Source organism: Stegostoma tigrinum, chromosome 1, assembly GCF_030684315.1.
Source record: "Stegostoma tigrinum isolate sSteTig4 chromosome 1, sSteTig4.hap1, whole genome shotgun sequence".
Lineage (NCBI taxonomy): Eukaryota > Metazoa > Chordata > Chondrichthyes > Orectolobiformes > Stegostomatidae > Stegostoma > Stegostoma tigrinum.
This window is the reverse complement of record NC_081354.1, coordinates 97,794,028-97,813,196: the sequence shown is the minus strand read 5'-3', so window position 1 is coordinate 97,813,196 and position 19,169 is coordinate 97,794,028. Positions and strand designations below refer to the sequence as shown.

Sequence of the window (19,169 nt, the reverse complement as noted above, 5' to 3'; positions counted from 1 at the left end):
GGTTTCTCACTCACTCTCACTCTCATTTTTATGGTCTTCTACTTCTGACTGGGCAGCATTCTTTTCTCTTCAGTTTCAAATTCAGCGCAAACTTTCGTCACTGACAGCTGGTGTTATTAAATCTTTTCAAGCCACAGTTCATCTGCGTGATCAGTGATATTGATTGGGCAGTGTGGCATTTATGTCTGATTAATCTAGATAGTACGTGGTGAGTTTTAGATTGGTTTCTTAAGATGTCAATTGCTTTCGAGACTGCTATCATTTTCACTTCTTTCGGTGAATTATGGCTTTCTGTTGAGAAAATGGGGTGCCTTACGATAGTTTTGGTGTTTGCCTGTTTGAGATTAGTACGGCATGCTATCAATAATATTGAATGAATGATCTTTGGGCACACAGGAGACAAAAAGATAAAATTCACTTTGCTGCCCACATTGTGGTTCATGCTCCTAATCACTGTCCAGGGACTCCTGCTGGAACATGCATATGTACAGCTGTGTAGCTCTATTAATTCTTTAAATTCACGTATGCACTTTTATTGTCTGTCCACAGGAAGCATTCTCAGTGTGCTCATGGTACTGTGCGTTGACCCAAGCTCATCAAATAAAGTAGCCGACTTGTCTTTCCTGCTCGGATTCACTGGTATCACTATCATCAATTGCTCACAATACAGAACTCAAAGGAGACTGATAGAGATAAAAGTCTCTTTAAATCATTCCAGCAGTGAACAGAATCAGGCAAAGTCTAGATGTCAGAATTTTACTCCAAATTTAACAGCCACAGGCTGGTTTACGTGTAAAACTGAAACTACGCAAAGGCATACACTGAATCAGGAACCTCCTCAAGGTAAAGTCACATTATTTATTTATTTATTGTTTAAGCCATATTTACAACTTCTTGACATGTTATTTTTATGACTTGAATGTTAAGCCATTTAAGCTCTTTTGTGCATTTATATGAATCATTTTTATTAGATGTTGAAAGTTGAAATGGTAAAGATTGTGTTAAAAATGTAGATATTCTTTATAAACAATGATAATACCCTTTGGAGGTAGCAAGAACTGCAGATGCTGGAGTCAGAGATAACACAATATGGAGTTGGAAGAACACAGCAGGCTAGGCAGCATCAGAGGAGCAGGCATATTGACTTTTCGGGTTGGGACCCTTCTTCAGAAATGGGGAGGGTTAAGGGAGCTCAGAGGTAAGTAGAGAGAGGAGGGGTGGGGCTGGGGAATGTAGATGGGATGGTGATAGGTGAGTGCAAGTAGGGAGTGGTGGGGATTGACTAGTGGGATGGGAGCGGCAGATAGGTGGGAGAGAAGCTGGACAGGTTGTGCCAGGTCTGCAGGAGATGCCATGGTGATCACATGGTTAATGGCGCCAGACACATTGACGGGGAGATCCTGGGTAGGGTTGAGGGCTTGGGGGTTGAAGAGGCCTGTGTTTGGTGATAAGCACAAATAAATTTAGTGTAATCAGAGATAATGGGAACTGCAGATGCTAGAGAATCCAAGATAACAAAGTGTGTAGCTGGATGAACACAGCAGGCCAAGCAGCATCTCAGGAGCACAAAAGCTGACGTTTCGGGCCTAGACCCTTCATCAGAGAGCTCTCTGATGGAGGGTTTAGGCCTGAAACATCAGCTTTTGTGCTCCTGAGATGCTGCTTGGCCTGCTGTGTTCATCCAGCTGCACACTTTGTTATATAAGTTTAGTGTACTTGGTTTTTCATGTCAGATAGGATAGAGAAAAAGCATTGGTTGAGATTGTGGATCCTGCACAGAGTGGAAAACACAAGAGGTCCTTTGTAGGCCTGGGAGAGGGAGGTTCTGAGCTTGGGTAAGGTTAATAGTCATGCCAGAAAGTGCCGGCACATTGCTGAGAGTGTGTACTTTAGGATCTATAGAGAAAGTCATTTTTGGAGGATATGGATATTGTGTAGGTAGAGGTTGTTGTGGTTAGGGCCAAACTGGGATGGCCTGAATGTAGTTTGGAGTCCACTGGGGATGATCTGGTTCTGTAGGCAGGCACTGAGAAAGGAGATGTGGCTGTAGTACTGGCTTTGCTTGAGTATGTGGTCAACGAGTTTCAGGGCAGAGAAGACTACCAGAGGGTTGCAGTGGGAGAGAAATCCACTGAAGTCTTTCTGGAGGGAGGAGGAGAACTTCTTCAAGATGGGCATCCTTGGGAGAGGCTTTGCAGTGGGGTTATAACTCACTCAGAGAAAGCAAGAACTGCAGATGCTGCTGTCAGAGATAACACAGTACCTTGTCCTTTATTTCCAGATTAAGAGTGGTTAAGGTGATATTCAAACCATGCTTCTCAACATTGTAACAACTTAGCAAAAGCAACGAATAAGAAAAGACTATTCAGTTACCAAGGCTTTTCATTTTATTTTGTGTCAATTTGAATTCTACTACAAAAGAAAGATATTGTAAATATCCAAAGGATATTTCAGAATGAAATCTGAAACAAAAATAGATCTTTAAAGTATTAACAGGTTAGATAGCGCCGATGGAGAAACAAACAGAATTAATAGATTGTATTTTACAGGCTGGCTGCGGTGTGAAGACAGGTGAGTGGACCTGTGGATTAAAATGCAAACTAACGCCAGGGCTCCCCCACTCGACCTGCAATCTTCGAGTGGAAAATATCAGCTGAGCTGCCAGTTGAGGGCAATTGCTTGGTAATTGACGCAGAGTTAAGGGCTTCATCCATCTGCTGCTCTGATTTAATGGATGACAGGAGGTGGCTGCATCCCAATGTGTAGCCTGGTGGTTTAACCCAGCATGCTGTTGGTCAGTGAAGGGCCTTAGGAATGGGTAGGAAATTTCCTCTCTTCCATGTGAATTGAAACCTACCACCCTCCTCCCCTGTTTTGATTCACATTATGGACATTGCCCCTCACTCTGGCCTATCCAGTATGATTCTCTGGCCCCTGCTGTAGTGAGATCCTCGCTTTCTTTGGATTTGGTGCATCCACAATTCCTCTTTCAGTCTCCTGCAAAACAGGCAGTGAGCATCATCTCTGGTGCAGAGCTGCTGGACCTTTGGTTTTCTGGCAGTTCTATGAGGCAGAATTTTCTGATTCAGATGGCATAATGGTGTAAACTTCAGCCTCCATGCCATTAATGTCAAATTGACTGTCAAATATGGCATGGGCAGCTGTGTTTACTTGGTGGATACTCCCTCAACCTTTTACAGTGGGCAATTGGCACTGTGTATGATTCATTCTATTAATTCTGGGAAACATTTACAGACCTCTGCCAATTTATTTGCATATGGGGTGGCCTGAAACATTCTCCAGAAACCACCTACTTGGCTGCTATTTCAGAAATCTTTTGAAGATAGGTGAGAATTAAGGCTGCCTGAGCTGTCTCAAGTTGAGACCCTTGAATCTGTTTGGATGGTAGTGTGATATTTGCCACCATTGCCAATATATGGGACTGAACTAATGTTGGTTCAAGTTGTTTGTTGTCGTCAATCTTCCCATGTCTATATTGTTTCCTGGCTGTCTAATTATCAGGACTATGGATGAGTCTGAATAGAAAAGGCAATTTTATGAGCTAACAAGATGTTTTATTACATGATATTGGATTGCATTACATGGGGTTTGTTTAGCTAACTGGCTGGATAGCTTGGTTGCAAGATAGAGTGATGCCAATAGCATGGGTCCAGTTCCCACATTGGTTGAGGTCTCCATGAATGACCCACTATCTCAACATCACCCTGTGCCTGAAGCATGGTGACCCTCATATTAAACTCACCACTAGTTGCCTTTCTCCATGGGAGAGCAGCCCTTCGGTGCTTTGGTATTATGGCGATATTACCTGTGCCATTCACATTACTAATCAGGAAATAATGAAACAACTATGCCCTTTCGATTCTCCACTTACCTGCCTCTATATAAAACTGTGTGTCATCATTAGATTGCATATTACTTCCTCCTTCAGAATATTGTTATTATTTACTTTTTTTGAACCGTTATCTCGGACAGCAAGTGGTGTTTAGTTATTCTACTGTGGAAGGTGTTATAGCTAAGATTGAATGTGTTCTAAGAAGACAAATTCTTTCTAGTAGGAGATAGCAACAACTGTTAGGAGTGGTCTACACTTTATTGCCAAGGGCTGTTTGAAAACAATTCTATAAGATTATTTTAATACTAAAAGAAATATTGGTCTAGCTCTTATTTACAATTGGTTGACTGATGGCTATTGTTTTTGGCTAAGTAACTATGTAGCACATTACAACAGAGAACTTTACTTGTTATTTTGGCCTTATTTGAAGCTAGCTAATTTTGTATAGTTGCCAGTTCTGTGACCAGTGCATTCACATTATGGCATGCCTGTTGTCCTTAAGGACATAAATCATGTTCCTTTGCCATTTTCTTTTTTCTGAAGAGGGCAAGTTCAGTTCTGAAAATCATTCTTCATAACATCAAATTTTAAGTCCAAATGTATCCTGTCATTATCTTCTGGACCTTTTCCTTTTGAAAATAAAGTATATAAAGCTGGAGATCTGCTAGAAACAACCTATTTAAATGTATTGTCAGCGGTTTTGAGCTCTATCCCAGTTCCTACTTCCTTCCTTCAGTTGGAATGAATGGTCAACAATTCTATCCACTTTCTTTCCTGTGTGATTTGTTAAATCATCATCTACACAATAATATCTATCTCCATTTTGCAAAAAGACACCTACTTGATGTCATTAACGAGTATTATTTTGAATTCAGGGAAATGATCCCAGAAGGCTGTTTTTAAAGGGATACTATAGCCCTAAGAACACAATAAGCTACATTACCAGAATTTTCAACTCCTAATTCAGTGATGTAGTTAGTAACATCAACAGAAACAAGCTCTAACTGTCAAAACATATCTGATTCAGTCTTAGATGTGATGAACAGGAGGAATGATAATATTTTCTAACCTCTGCAGTCATGTATGAACTTGTTGGTGTGTCAGCAGGTAAATCAGCTGACTAAATCCCATTGCACAGATTGAGCAGGTAAATGACTTCTCTCCAGTGTGAACTTGTTGATGTAACAGTAGTTGGGATTGTTGAGCCAATCTCTCTCACTGATAGAACAGCTGAATGGCTTCTTCCCAGTGTGAACTTGCTGGTATACCAGTAGCTGAGACAAATGAATGAATCCCTCCCTCCCTACAGGTAAATGATCTCTCACTTGTGTGAAATTATTGGTGTGTCAGCAGAGTTGTTGACTGAGTGAATGCTTTCCCACATTGGGTACAGGTGAATGGTTTCTCTCCAGTGTGACTCAGTTGTGAATTTCCAGCAGGGATGGGCATTTGAATGCCTTTCCACTATCCCCACATTAACATGGTTTCCCTGTGGTGTTGGCATTGTTGTCTGTACCGAGTGGATGACCAGTTCAAGCCATATCTACACAGAAAGCTTAGAACATATTCAGAGGGCAGTGTAAGTCTGGAATTTGCTGTTTCTAAGGGTGGCACAGGCAGAACCTCTCCCAACATTAAAGAATTATTCAGATGGGCACTTGCAATATCCAGACATACAAGGCTAAGGGCTGGAAAATGGAGTTAGGTAGTTGTTTTTGACTGGTGCAGACTTGATGGGCCAAAGAGCCTTTTTCTGTGCAGTAGATCCCTATTCTATGTTGTTACAGTGTGTAAACAAAAGAAACACAACTCTGACAAACAATGACAAGTACACCGAACTTTACTCAATTTTTTTCGTTTTTTCAGTTTCTAGTGAATTAACTTTATTCCATAAAGCTTCATTATCTTTAGAAGTTGCATATGAGGAATTTTACAAAGTTCCTCATGAAAATCTAGTTAAGTTACATCTATTAACAATATTGCTGAAATATTAACCTCTCCAGTAGCATATGTGGTGATGGCTGAGAGAATTCTCAAAGATGTTTCCAATTTGTTGGCATTACTTCGCCAGAGGTGTGGTGGATGGAAATCCTGTTTTTCTGTGTCTGTGCCATACTTTTGGCAAAGTACTGTTGGTGGAGTGGAAGCAATTCTAAGGAATTTCCTTTTCAGTCTTCCTTACAGTGCTTCTTTCCTTGGCAGTCATTGAACAAAATTTCCATTTTCTTTTGATTTATTTGTGCTCATTTCTTACATGCTTTTACTTCCATGCAGCATCCAAAATATTGATATTGATATCAGATAGAAGAATAATTGCTGGGGTGAGTGGATTGAGGATTCGCATCTTTCCCTTACCTAACAATATTGATGCTGTGTGGAGTGACAGTTCACCAAATGGGATGAAAACTGACAAGTGTTATATAGAAATTCAATTTCAGAACTCTGCCGTAGAAGATCTGACAGATCAGAACAGATATCTGTGTGCTAAGAAAGACTGCAATTGTGTCGTGAAGAGGGGAGTCACTAATGATACATGTTACAGAGATGCATCTAATTATTTGGCAATGACCATTCAAGGTAATTGTAAAATTATTATGTATTAATCTTAAACTCCCTGCAGCAGATATGTATTTATAACTAGGTTTGGGTAGTTCAATTCTGACCAGGCCTGGATTACCATTTTAAAAAAAACAAAGCCATCAGCTCTTTTTATAACTTCTGATTATAAAGTATTTTTAATTCCTTCTAGATGTACAATTTTTTAACCAACAAGGTGAGCAAACATCTGTTTTTAGGCCTTTGTTGATTCCTGTCTCTAAATGATCTGTTATGAGATACCAGAGGGAGAAGCATTTCTGTTTTATGACTCTTCCTTCCTCCACCTGTCTCATCTATTCTGGCAGTTCTCCACTTGCAATGAGAAATGCAAGCATAAACCTGTAGTTTTTTTCTGCTTTGCACTGGAGATCTTCTGCTGTCCATTATCTTCATAATCGATTCACTTTTTAATACATCCAAATCAAGTGAAATAATTTGAGATGAGCCAAGTTTAATGTTTTGCCTTGCTAGGATTAATTCTGTACTCATATCTTGCAGGATGCTTAAGTTGCCAAATTTTTCCCAGCTCTGATTAAAATTTGATACGTCTTTCAGGAATACATGGTAAATATAGTAGGAAATGACTAAGCTGTGTAGAATTTTGGATTTTCTTCCACAATAACAGAAAATAACATTTGGAAAGAGAACTGGTGGGACTGACTGTTGCCTCTCTCCCACAACTTCACTTTTTCTTCTCCTGCCTCACTGGTGCAAATTGTTAGAACATAGAACATTACAGCACAGTACAGGCCCTTCGGCCCTCGATATTGTGCCGACCTGTCATACCGATCTGTTGGTTGTCCTTCCCAAGTTGCCCCATAGAAAATGAAAGGAACCATCACTTTCCATGTTGTTACTGTCTCAGCTGCTCTTCTGTTAAGTGAGACTGATGCTTTTAAGCAACTGGTTGGCCCAGAATTGTGGTCCCCACTTCATTACTGTGTTTCTCCCTCTTCATCTGTAACATGGTCCTTCTTAGCATAGTCTGCTTTGTCTAAATTGGTAGCACGCTCACCACTGAGTCAGTAGGTTTTCACTTCTAGAACCTTGAGTACAAAGTAGGCAATGAAAGAATGTCAGGGGTGGTGCCATGAACATCTGCCCTTGCAGACAGTAGCAAAAAAATCCTATGACTCTATTTTGAAGAAAAATGTGAAATCATCTCTGGTGTCCTAAATAATATTTATCTCAAAATCAACATTGCTATAGCAGATTATGTGGTTATTATCATATTGCTGTTTGTAGGACTTGGCTAGGCACAGATTGGCTGTCAGTTTTCCTACATTACAACAGCAATACAGCAATCACATTTCAAAAAGTACTCCATTAGCAGCAAAGCATTTTGGATATCTGATAGTTGGGAAAGCTTTATATAAATGTGAGACCTTGTTTCTTATTGGAATTCCTAATGGGAAGCTGATCTTAATGGTCAATAACTCCTGATCCTTCTCTGGATTTGTGATTTGAAAGGAGTGTACAAATCCTGCTTTGCTGTGACTGCATTGTTGGAAGGAAAGTGCAAAGTTTATTTTCCACTGTAATAGCATTTTAAATGCCTTGATTCATTTTGATTGAATATGTTTGATTTAACTGTCAGTAGTGTGACACATCCAGAGCAACAGAGTAGCAATAAATGGCTAAATTTTAAGCTAACCTAAAACAGGGTTGAAGGCACCTAAAATTCCACTTATAAAATCCCACATAAAATTCTTTACCATAATGCATAAAATTGGAATGGATTATGCTTGGCATAATCTTTCATGATCATATTCAAGCCCTCAGAGGTAATACATCTAAATAATAAATAATAAATCAAATAATAACAACTAATAATCTAATAACATCAACATTCCTGAAATTTTGTGGGGATCAGGAGAGGTGTCGGGTGACTAATTCACCCTTGGTCCTGTTGTGGAAAATTAACAACCATGTAAGTTCCTCATCTTATCACTGCCAGTACTTTAAACAAGTTAGGAAGAGGCCAACACCATAGATCTCTGCTTCATTATGTTCCCACATTTCCAGAGATATTAATAGATTAGTGGACCGAAGACTCCAAATTTTAACTCCAAAACATGTGTTCAATGATCTGTTTTCATCTAGTTTTTATTATTGTCACCTGCTTGCTAAGTTACCACATGGAGACATGGGAATAACAGACTCCAACAGACCAGTATTTATCTGTTCAACTTAAGCCATCTGGTGGGTGCACATACGATGAGTGAAGAGTGCACTGAATGGAGCCAGACATTAACTCAACTGTGCAGCTGTTCCATGAGGCTTTCACCAGTTTGGTTGATGCTCTGCAACTGCAAAAATGGAGAAAATAAATGTTTATATTAAGAGCTCCCGTCTCATCGAACAGGCTTCAGGCCAGCTGAGACAATTCACAATGTTCTAAAACAACCCACAAAATTCCAAATCCAATGACACATTACAGTTCTTTAAAAAAAAATGAACGGACAAGAAAATAACAGATGGAAGACAATGTAAATAGGTGTGAGGTTATCTACTTGTTAGAAACAAAAGAAAGAGTATGTGTTATATGGTATCAGAGATAAGGGAACTGCAGATGCTGGAGAATCCAAGACAACAAAATGTGAGGCTGGATGAACACAGCAGGCCAAGCAGCATCTCAGGAGCACAAAAGCTGACGTTTCGGGCCTAGACCCTTCATCAGAGAGGGGGATGGGGTGAGGGTTCTGGAATAAATAGGGAGAGAGGGGGAGGCGGACCGAAGATGGAGAGTAAAGAAGATAGGTGGAGAGAGTATAGGTGGGGAGGTAGGGAGGGGATAGGTCAGTCCAGGGAAGACGGACAGGTCAAGGAGGTGGGATGAGGTTAGTAGGTAGATGGGGGTGCGGCTTGGGGTGGGAGGAAGGGATGGGTGAGAGGAAGAACAGGTTAGGGAAGCGGAGACAGGTTGGACTGGTTTTGGGATGCAGTGGGTGGAGGGAAAGGGCTGGGCTGGTTGTGTGGTGCAGTGGGGGGAGGGGACGAACTGGGCTGGTTTAGGGATGCAGTTGGGGAAGGGGAGATTTTGAAACTGGTGAAGTCCACATTGACACCATTAGGCTGCAGGGTTCCCAGGCGGAATATGAGTTGCTGTTCCTGCAACCTTCGGGTGGCATCATTGTGGCACTGCAGGAGGCCCATGATGGACATGTCATCTAAAGAATGGGAGGGGGAGTGGAAATGGTTTGCGACTGGGAGGTGCAGTAGTTTGTTGCGAACTGAGCGGAGGTGCTCTGCAAAGCGGTCTCCAAGCCTCTGCTTGGTTTCCCCAATGTAGAGGAAGCCACACTGGATACAGTGGATGCAGTGTACCACATTGGTAGATGTGCAGGTGAACCTCTGCTTAATGCGGAATGTCATCTTGTGGCCTGGGATAGGGGTGAGGGGGGAGGTGTGGGGGCAAGTGTAGCATTTCCTGCGGTTGCAGGGGAAGGTACCGGGTGTGGTGGGGTTGGAGGGCAGTGTGGAGCGAACAAGGGAGTCACGGAGAGAGTGGTCTCTCCGGAAAGCAGACAGGGGTGGGGATGGAAAAATGTCTTGGGTGGTTTTGGGATGCAGTGGGTGGAGGGCCGCACCCCCATCTACCTACTAACCTCATCCCACCTCCTTGACCTGTCTGTCTTCCCTGGACTGACCTATCCCCTCCCTACCTCCCCACCTATACTCTCCTCTCCACCTATCTTCTTTTCTCTCCATCTTCAGTCCGCCTCCCCCTCTCTCCCTATTTATTCCAGAACCCTCACCCCATCCCCCTCTCTGCTGAAGGGTCTAGGCCCAAAACGTCAGCTTTTGTGCTCCTGAGATGCTGCTTGGCCTGCTGTGTTCATCCAGCCTCACATTTTGTTGTCTTGTGTTATATGGTGAGAGGTTGGGAAGTTTTGGTTTCCAAAAGGATTTAAGTGTCTTTGTTCATGAGTGACTGAAAGTTAGCCTGTAAGTGCAATGATCAATAAGGAAGTGAATAGAATATTGGCCTTTATTGCAAGGGAATTTGAATAAAGAAGTAAAGATGTCTTGCTCCAAGGCACAGAGCCTTTGTGAGACTACATTTGAAATATTGTGTGCAATAATGATCTCCTTACCTAAGGAAGGATATACATGTCATAAAGGGAGTGCAAAGGAATGTTCACCAGACTAATCCTTAGGATAATGGAATTGTCTTAGGAGGAGAGATTGAGGAAACTGATCATTGTAGTCTCTGGAATTTCAAAGGAGAGATGATCTTGTTGGAATTTATCAAATCATTTCAAGGCATGACTAAGCAGATATAAATAGAATGTTTTCCCCAGTTGGTGATTCTATGGCCAGGAATCAAAATCTCAGTGTGAGGATAGACCGTTTATGCCTGAGATGAACAGGAATGTCTTCATCTCAGATCCATTTCTGGTAGGTCTTTGGGCTTCTTTATTTCAGACGGATGGAAGTCCAATCATTGAACATGTTGAAGATAGAAATAAACAGATTTTTTTAGACTAATGATACCAAGGGATGTGGAGGTAGTGGTGTTGAGGTAAGTGGGCAGTCATCATTGAAGTGACTGGCAGTACAGGCTCAATGGGCTGAATGGCCCACTGTACTCCTATGTTCCTATGACAATTCTGGCTGGAATTGTCCAATTAATGTTGGAACTAAAATGATAGCTCAAATTGTGAGCAGCTAGATGTTTCATACTGGGCATCATCGGCCGGTGTCAATAAGAGTTGCAAGACTTTCTGGACATCAGCAAGCCTTATTATACAATTCTGCTAAACAGTGGCTAAAACATTTGAAAACTGAAGGATTATGTTTGACAATGTAAGATAGGGTGCCACATTTTGGAAATATGCAAATATATTGGAGACTGTTTACTAGAATTGATCCAGGAATGAGAAACTTCAGATATGAAGATAGATTGAAGTTGGGACTATTCTCCCTGGAGAGAAGATGGACGAATGAGGTTCATTCAAGAATGGGCTTGACAGCGTAGGTGGGGAGAGGCTGTTTCTGCATTTTTTAAACAAAAACAAGAACGAGAGGTTATAGAATTTGTTTGTGCAAATGAAACAAGGGTGATGCGAGAATAAACTTTTGCACATGAATAGTTAGGCTATAGAATGCACTGTAGTGGAGGCAAGTTGAATTGAGGCATTCAAGAGGGACTGAGTAATTATTTAGACAGAAATAGTATGCAGGGATATGGGGAAAAGGCAGGAAGTTTGCACAAAATAACAGGTAGTGCCGGCACTATGAGCTGAATGGCTTCCCGTGTCATAATTATTCTGTGGTTCTGTGATTTGTCTCATTGACATAAATGATATGACTGCTTAAAAATTTAGGATTCCTTGATCATAATGAACAGATGTAAGTTTAATGATTCCTGGCATAAACTTTCTTGATCGTATTCAAACCCCTAGAAGTAATGAGACTAAATGAGCCAAAATGCTAAATCTTGCCAAGGTACTTTCCTAATGTGTGCAAAAGACCCAGATTTCATAAATAACACTGATTTAAGTGAAGGAAGTTGCAATACTTTTGCACCTACATAAGAGTATATGGAATTCACCAGCTTATTAACATAAACTATTTATTGTATGAGATTGCAGCATTTAATTCTATTGATGATGATTAATAAACTTTTTTTTGTAAGACCAATTTATCAATAATGAATTTATAAGTATTTAATGCCCATTTGGCAAGTAGTAGAATGGTAAGTTAAATGCTTAGAATAATTTGATAACTGAAAGGCACTTCTTTTGCATATTTTTATTACAAATACGGGGTGTGCGATTCAAATTGAAATGGAGCTGGAGTCCAAAACTGTTCAGGCTGAACTCACAAAGTTCCCCAATCTGGGAAGGAGAACTCCATTGACGTCCTGTGCAAACATGGGAGTGTTTACATGCCCTCTGCTGATTTTACTGTGCCCTTCTGGCTGGTGCAAATTTGAACTTCCAAATTTGGATGATACAAATCCAATGAACGCATTCACTTTCCACTCACCAAAAAACAAATTTTCAGCTGGAAGAGGGGACAGTACTAGTTTTATTTAAAGGGCTGAGAAATCAACCTGCAAGGAATTTAGAACAACTTTTGAAATTGAAATCTCTGCAAATACAGTGGATTGTTTGTATACAAGTTATCACGAACTCCTGAATTTGGCAGATGGCATTGCTGCCGACTTATAGAGAAGGCAAATAGTGGAAACTGCACAGATGCAATGCACCTGGGAAGGCAACGCAACAGGGAGCAGAGACTATTGGGAGAGACCAAGCACTGCATGATGTTCTGTGCTAAGTTGTTACCCGACACCTTCATGCTCCTTGACAATGATGGGAGTCTGTCTGACGGGAAAGTGCACTAACCATATTGGTTTTGACACCTATCAGCATCTTCTGTATGCCAGCCCATTGCGTTACTCATTTTAGTTCTCTCCAGTAGAACCTCTAGTGAGCTGACACACAAACTATCCAGCCCACTCATATATCTGCAGCTTGCTCATGTCTGGCATAAGTACTAAGCACAGATTTCAATTCTGCAAAAAGAGAGCAGAGAGTTAGTAATTGTGTGGCATTATGTTTGGAGATGTGACTATCAGAGCTGAATAGCTAGAGGAAGGTGAAGGTGGTGGGAACTAGGTGTGTAGCTGGCATCATTGGCATGTGTATAAGAATGAGGTCAAATATTGTGATGATAAGTAGGAATGCAGATTTTGAAGGAGTGTTGATTGGTAAGTGATGGGGTGTGATGCTTTGAGCAGTGTGAATTTGGTGCAGATATTAGTAGGAGATAGCTTTTTGAAGATGCATTCACTGAAATTCATTACCCACATTAGGTCATTAGATTTCTTGTGACACTACTGCCAGGTCCTTCAGGCAATAGTGAGCATAGTCTGATAAAATTTTCCAGTGGGATTGGAAAAGATGTGGTTCAATCTGAAACCAGTATATTATATCTGAACAATGGCAATTTTGAAAGTATGAGAAGGCATTTGCCTATAGTGGATTGGAAAATACATTAAAAGTTTTATTAATAGATGGACAAAGTCAATTATTTAAATAATTAATCATTGATTTTCAAACAATATACCTTTGTTTAAGGCAAAAATATACAACAGGAAAAACAAGAGACCCATCGCTAATGAGGCACGTTATGGAAAATATCAGATTAAAGGAAGAGGGTTATAAAATTGTCAATAAATATAAGCCTGAGAATTGGGACCATTTTATACTTCAGCATGAATGACGAAGAAATTGACAAAGAAACAGAACAGAATATGAATACAAAATAGAAAGAAATCTAAATACAGGTTGTACAGCCTTCTATGTAAAAAAGAGAAGCAAAAATAAACGTAGATCAATATAATAGAAGATAGCGAAATGGCAGGGAGGCTAAATAAGTAATTTTTCCATCTTTGCAGAGGAAGACACAAAAAAATCTTTCATAGATAATTAATATTGACAGGTCTAGTGGGAGTGTGGAACTGAAAAACAATTAGCGTTATGAGAAAAAGTAGTATTACAGAAATTAACGGTCTGAAATTTGACAAATCCCCAGAACCAGTTGACTTTCACCTGAGAGCATCAAATGCAGAACTAGTCGATGCTTTGGTAATCATTTTTCAAAGTTCTATGAATTTTGTGAAGATGTCTGCCAGTTGGAAGATTAGAAATATGACCCGGTGTTTACAAAAAGAGGAAGAGACAAAACAGAGAACTGTAGGCCTATTAACCTGATGTCAGTGGTGGGGAACGTACTCCAATTTATTATAAAATATGAGATTACCGGATATTTAGAAAATAATTGTTTGATTGGTCAGAGATAATATGGATTTTTAAAAGAGAAATTGTGTGTGACAAAACCTGTTGGAGTTTTATGAGGATATTATCATTAAGCTGATAAGGAGGAGCGAGTGGATTAGGTTTATTTGGATTTTCAGAATGCTTTGGATATAGTCCTACATGGGTTATTAGTAAACAAACATAAAGTGCATTGGTTTGGGCAATGTATACTTGCATGGAATGAGGATTTATCAATAGGCCGAAAGCAGGCAATAGGAATAAATGTGCAATTCTTGGGTTGACCAGTGCCAGCTACCACAAAAATCAATGCATAGGCCCCAGCTGTTCACAATGTGTACCAGCAATGTGGGCATGATCCAAAACTTGGTCAGAATGTGAACTGTGAGAGGAGCAAATAGGCTTACGGGTATTTAGACAGCACAACACTATCCATTTTTGTAGCAGAAACAAAAGTGCAGGCTATTTCATTAGTAGTGAGAGATTGGAAAGTGTTCACCTCCAAAGGAAGCTAGGTGCCCTTGTTCAAGAGTCACTGGAAACTAGCATGTAAATACAGCAACCAATTCAGAGGGCAAATGGTACTTTTGCTTTTATTGCAAGAAGATTCGAGTACAGAGACAACATCTGGAGAATAATGAGCAGATTCTGGCCCCCTTTCCTAAGGTAGGGTATACTTGCCATAGAGATAATGCTGCAGTGGTTCACAGATTTGGATTTCATTCAAGAGTGTAATTGAGAAGTTTGCGGGGTGACATGAAAATTGGTAAGCTGGTAAATAATGAGGATAGCTATAAACGGCAGAATATCCACAGTCTGGTTAGGTGGGCAGAGCAGTAACAAATGGAATTCAACCTGAAAAAGCGTGAGAAATGCAGGTCAGGAGGGCTATCAAGGCAAGGGATTACTCTATGAATGTAGATGAGTATTGGAAAATGCTGAAGATCAGAGGGACCTTGGTTAGGTCACAACTGAAGTATAGCATGCAGTTCTGGTCACCACACTTTAGTAAGGATGTGATTGCAGTAGAGATTGTACAGGGAATATTTACCAGAAGCTGCTTGGGCTGGAGTGTTTGAGCTGTGAGGAATGATTGGGCAGGCTGGGGTTCTCCTTGGAGCAGCATAGATAGGGCTAGATAGCAGGTCCTGACCTCCCCCGAGCCTAATAGGATCTGGCTGATTGTGTAGCCTACACTGGACTTTCCATGCCCAGCTAGAAGCCAGGTTTTGGCTTGGAACTTATCAAGAACAGAAAATACATGCTGTGGGGTTATAATTCAAACATTGCACACACATCACAATGTAACCTGTCTCTGTTTATATCCAAGCATTTTCAACAATTACTTACTATTAATGTTATTCAAAAATAACTTTTGCAATCATTTATATAATTGGTCAATAGAAGAATGTTGCATTTACAAATCAGAGGACTCTTTAGAATATGTTCAACAAACGAATAAACATAAGTTTCGTCCATTAAGGTTAAAGTAACATTACATTTTGATTTTTTTTATTATTTCAGAGCAGAACTGTGTCCTTGAAATTATTTGGTTAACTTTATTTCCAACCATCTGCATTATCTTACTTATCATCATATCTTACCAGTTGCTCAAGGAAGATTCATCCTGTAACGGTTAGTGTTGTGTAAAGTAAAAGTGTTTGATTTATGTATTCTCTGTTTACCAAAGTAATGCATGCTACTGTGTAATCTTTGTACATTTCCTAACTTTGCACTCAGTGTCAGGATCAAGCCCTAAAAGGACAAATACAACATGAATTACATGAATGCTTGAGAGACTCCATAAGACCAAAAGATATAGAAGCAGAATTAGGCCATTTGGCCCATCGGCTCTGCTCAGCCATTTGATCAGGCTGATATGTTTCTCAATTCCATTCAGCTGCCTTCTCCCCCTACCAGTTCATTCCTTTATTAAACAAGCAACTATCTAGGTCTGCCTTAAAGAGACTTAACAACTTGGCTTCCACAGTCCTCAGAGTCCACGAGTTCCACAAATTTACCACCCCTTGGCTGATTTAATTCCTTCTCATTCAGTTCTAAAGGGTTTTCCCTTTACCCTGAGGCTGTGCCTTCTGGTCAAAGAACAAAAACAAAGAACAATACAGCACGGTAACAGGCCCTTTGGTCCTCCAAGCCTGTGCTGACATATTTTGCTCTTCTTGATTAAAACTGTCTTCACACACAGTATCCATATGCCCCATTCCCTTCATAGTAATGTATTCTTCCAAGTGCTTCTTAAATGTTGCTATTGTGTCTGTTTCCACCACCACCTCTGGCAATGCTTTCCAGGCACTCACCACCCTTTGTGTGAAAAATGTGCATCACACATCTTGTTTAAATTTTCCCCCTCGCACCTTGAACCTATGTCCCGTAGTAATTAACTCCTCCATCCGGGGAAAAAGCCTCGTACTTTCCACTCTATCCATACCTTCACAATCATGTACAATTCTACCTGGTGACCGCTCAATCTCCTGCACTCCAGTGAAAACAAATCCAGCCTATCCAACTTTTCTTCATTGCTAAAATTCCACATACCAGGCGGCATCTTTTTAAACTTTTTCTGTACCGTCTCCAAAGCATACACATTCTTCTAGTAGTGTGGTGACCAGAACTGTATACAAAGTTCCATGTGTTGCCTGACTAAAGTTCTATTAAGCTGCAGCATAACTTGTCTAACTTTACACCCAATGCCCCTTCCAATGCAAGTAAGCATGCCATTGACCTTTTTAATTACCTTGTCTACCCGTGCTGCCACTTTCAGTGACTTGTAGGCCTACAGATTTCTCTGCAGAACTCCTATGGGTTCTGCCATTCAGTGTATAATTTCCACCTATACTTGACCTTCCAAAATACATCACTTCATTTGTTGGGAGTAAATACCATGTGCTGTTTTTCTGCCCATGCCTCCAACTGATCTACATCCTGCTATATCCTCTGACAATTCTCCTCACAATCTGCAATGCCACCAATCTTTGTGTCGGCTGCAAGCTTACTAATTAGACAAGCTATGTTTTCCTCCAAATCATTTGTGTAGACTACGAACAGCAGAGATCCCAGCACTGAATCCTTTGAAACACCACTAGTCATAGCCCTCCATTCTGAAAAGCATCCTTCCACCGCTACTCTCTGTCTCCTATGACTAAGCCAGTTCTGTATCCATCTTGCCAGCTCACCCCGATACCATGTGACTTCACCTTTTTGTCTGCCATGAGGGACATTGTCAAAGGCTTTACTGAGGTCCATGTAGACAACATCGACCACTTTCCCTTCATCAATCATCTTCGTCACCTCCTCAAAAAATTTTATCAAGCTAGTAAAGCATGACTTGCCCCGCATAAAACCAAGCTGTTTATCACTAATAAGTTCATTTGCTTCTAAATACATATAGATCTTGCCCTACCTCTGATGTGAGGTGCACATTTCCTGGATTATTCCTGATAACCTTTTTAAACAATGGGACAACATTAGCTATTCTCCAGTCCTCTGGGACCTCACCTGTGGCCAGTGAGAATACGAAGATGTCTGCCAATGCTCCAGCAATTTGTTCTCACCTCCCTCAATACTCTGGGGTAAATCCCATCAGGACCGGGGTCTTACCTATCTTAACATATTTTAAGATGCACAACACCCCTTCCGTTTTTAACAGCAACTTGGGTTAGAAATTTGACATTTTCTTCCCTGACATCATCCTCCATCAATTTCTTCTCTTTGTTGAATACTGATACAAAGTATTCATTTAAAACTTCACCTACGTCTTCTGGCTATATACATAGATTCTCTCCTTTGTCCTTGAGTGGGCCAACCCTTTCCCTGGCTATCCTCTTGCTCTTAATATATGCATAAAAAACCTTGGGATTCTCTTTAATCCTGTTTGCTAATGACTTTTCATGACCCCTTTTAGTGCTTCTAATTCCTTGTTTAAATTCTTTCCTGCTTTCCTTATATACTTCAAGGGCTTCGTTAGTTCCTATCCTCCTATACTTTATGTATGCTTCCTTTGTCTTTTTGACCAAGGTCATAACATCCCTGATCATCTAAGGTTCATGTAACTTGCCATACTCATGCTTCATTCTCACAAGAAGATGCCACTCCTGAACTCTTATCAATTACCATTTAAAGTACTCCCACATGTTCAATGTGGATTTACCCTCAAGGAGCTGCCTCCAGTCAACACTCTCCAGTTCTTGTCTAATATTGTTGTAGTTTGCCTTCCCCCAATTCAATACCTTCATTTGAGGACTGCAGTTATCCCTATCTATGTGTACTCCACAAGCTCATTCTTAATAATAGACTCTAAAATCTTACCCAAGACTGAAATCGGGCTAACTGGCCTTTGGTTTCCTGTCTTCTGCCTCCCTCCCTTCTTAATCAAGGGTGTTACATTAACCATTATCCAGTCCTCTGGGACCCTCCATGACTCCAGTGGTTACTGAGAAATCGCCACTAATGCCTCCACAATTTCACAGCTATCTCCTTTAGAATTCTGGGATTGGTAGTCCACCTGGTGCAAGTGATATTTCTACCTTCATATACTGAAGCAATCCATGTCAAAATGCAGCTAGAGCTGCCAATATATGGGCTTGGGCTGACAAGTAACAAATAGCATTTGCACCACACAACTGGTGACAGGCAATGACTATCTCCAATCAAGAGAAACAAACTGTCAAGCCTTGACGTTCAATGGTGTTACTACTGCTGCACCCCCCCCCCCACCATTAACATCCTGGGGGTTTATCATAGGGCAGGAATTGAAGTGGATATAACTACTGGGGCTACAGAGCAGGAGACAGGTTTGGAATCTTGTGGCAAGTAACTCACCAAAACCTATCCACTATCTGCAAGGTATTAGTCAGATGTTTGAAGGAACCCTGTCCACTTGTCTGGATGAGTGCACCTCAAATGAAACT

General features: G+C 40.7%; 1 protein-coding gene across 1 annotated transcript in view; it reads left to right on the top strand.

Moving 5' to 3' along the window:
- Positions 1–710: 710 nt before the first annotated feature.
- Positions 711–19,169, top strand: part of LOC125459609 (uncharacterized) — a 40,925-nt gene continuing 22,466 nt past the window's right edge. Inside the window, exons 1-3 of the mRNA XM_059650647.1 lie at positions 711–843; positions 6,128–6,430; positions 15,766–15,876. Of these exons, the coding sequence (XP_059506630.1) occupies positions 6,253–6,430; positions 15,766–15,876 (289 nt within the window). The 5' untranslated portion in view covers positions 711–843; positions 6,128–6,252. The remainder of the gene's footprint in view (positions 844–6,127; positions 6,431–15,765; positions 15,877–19,169) is intronic.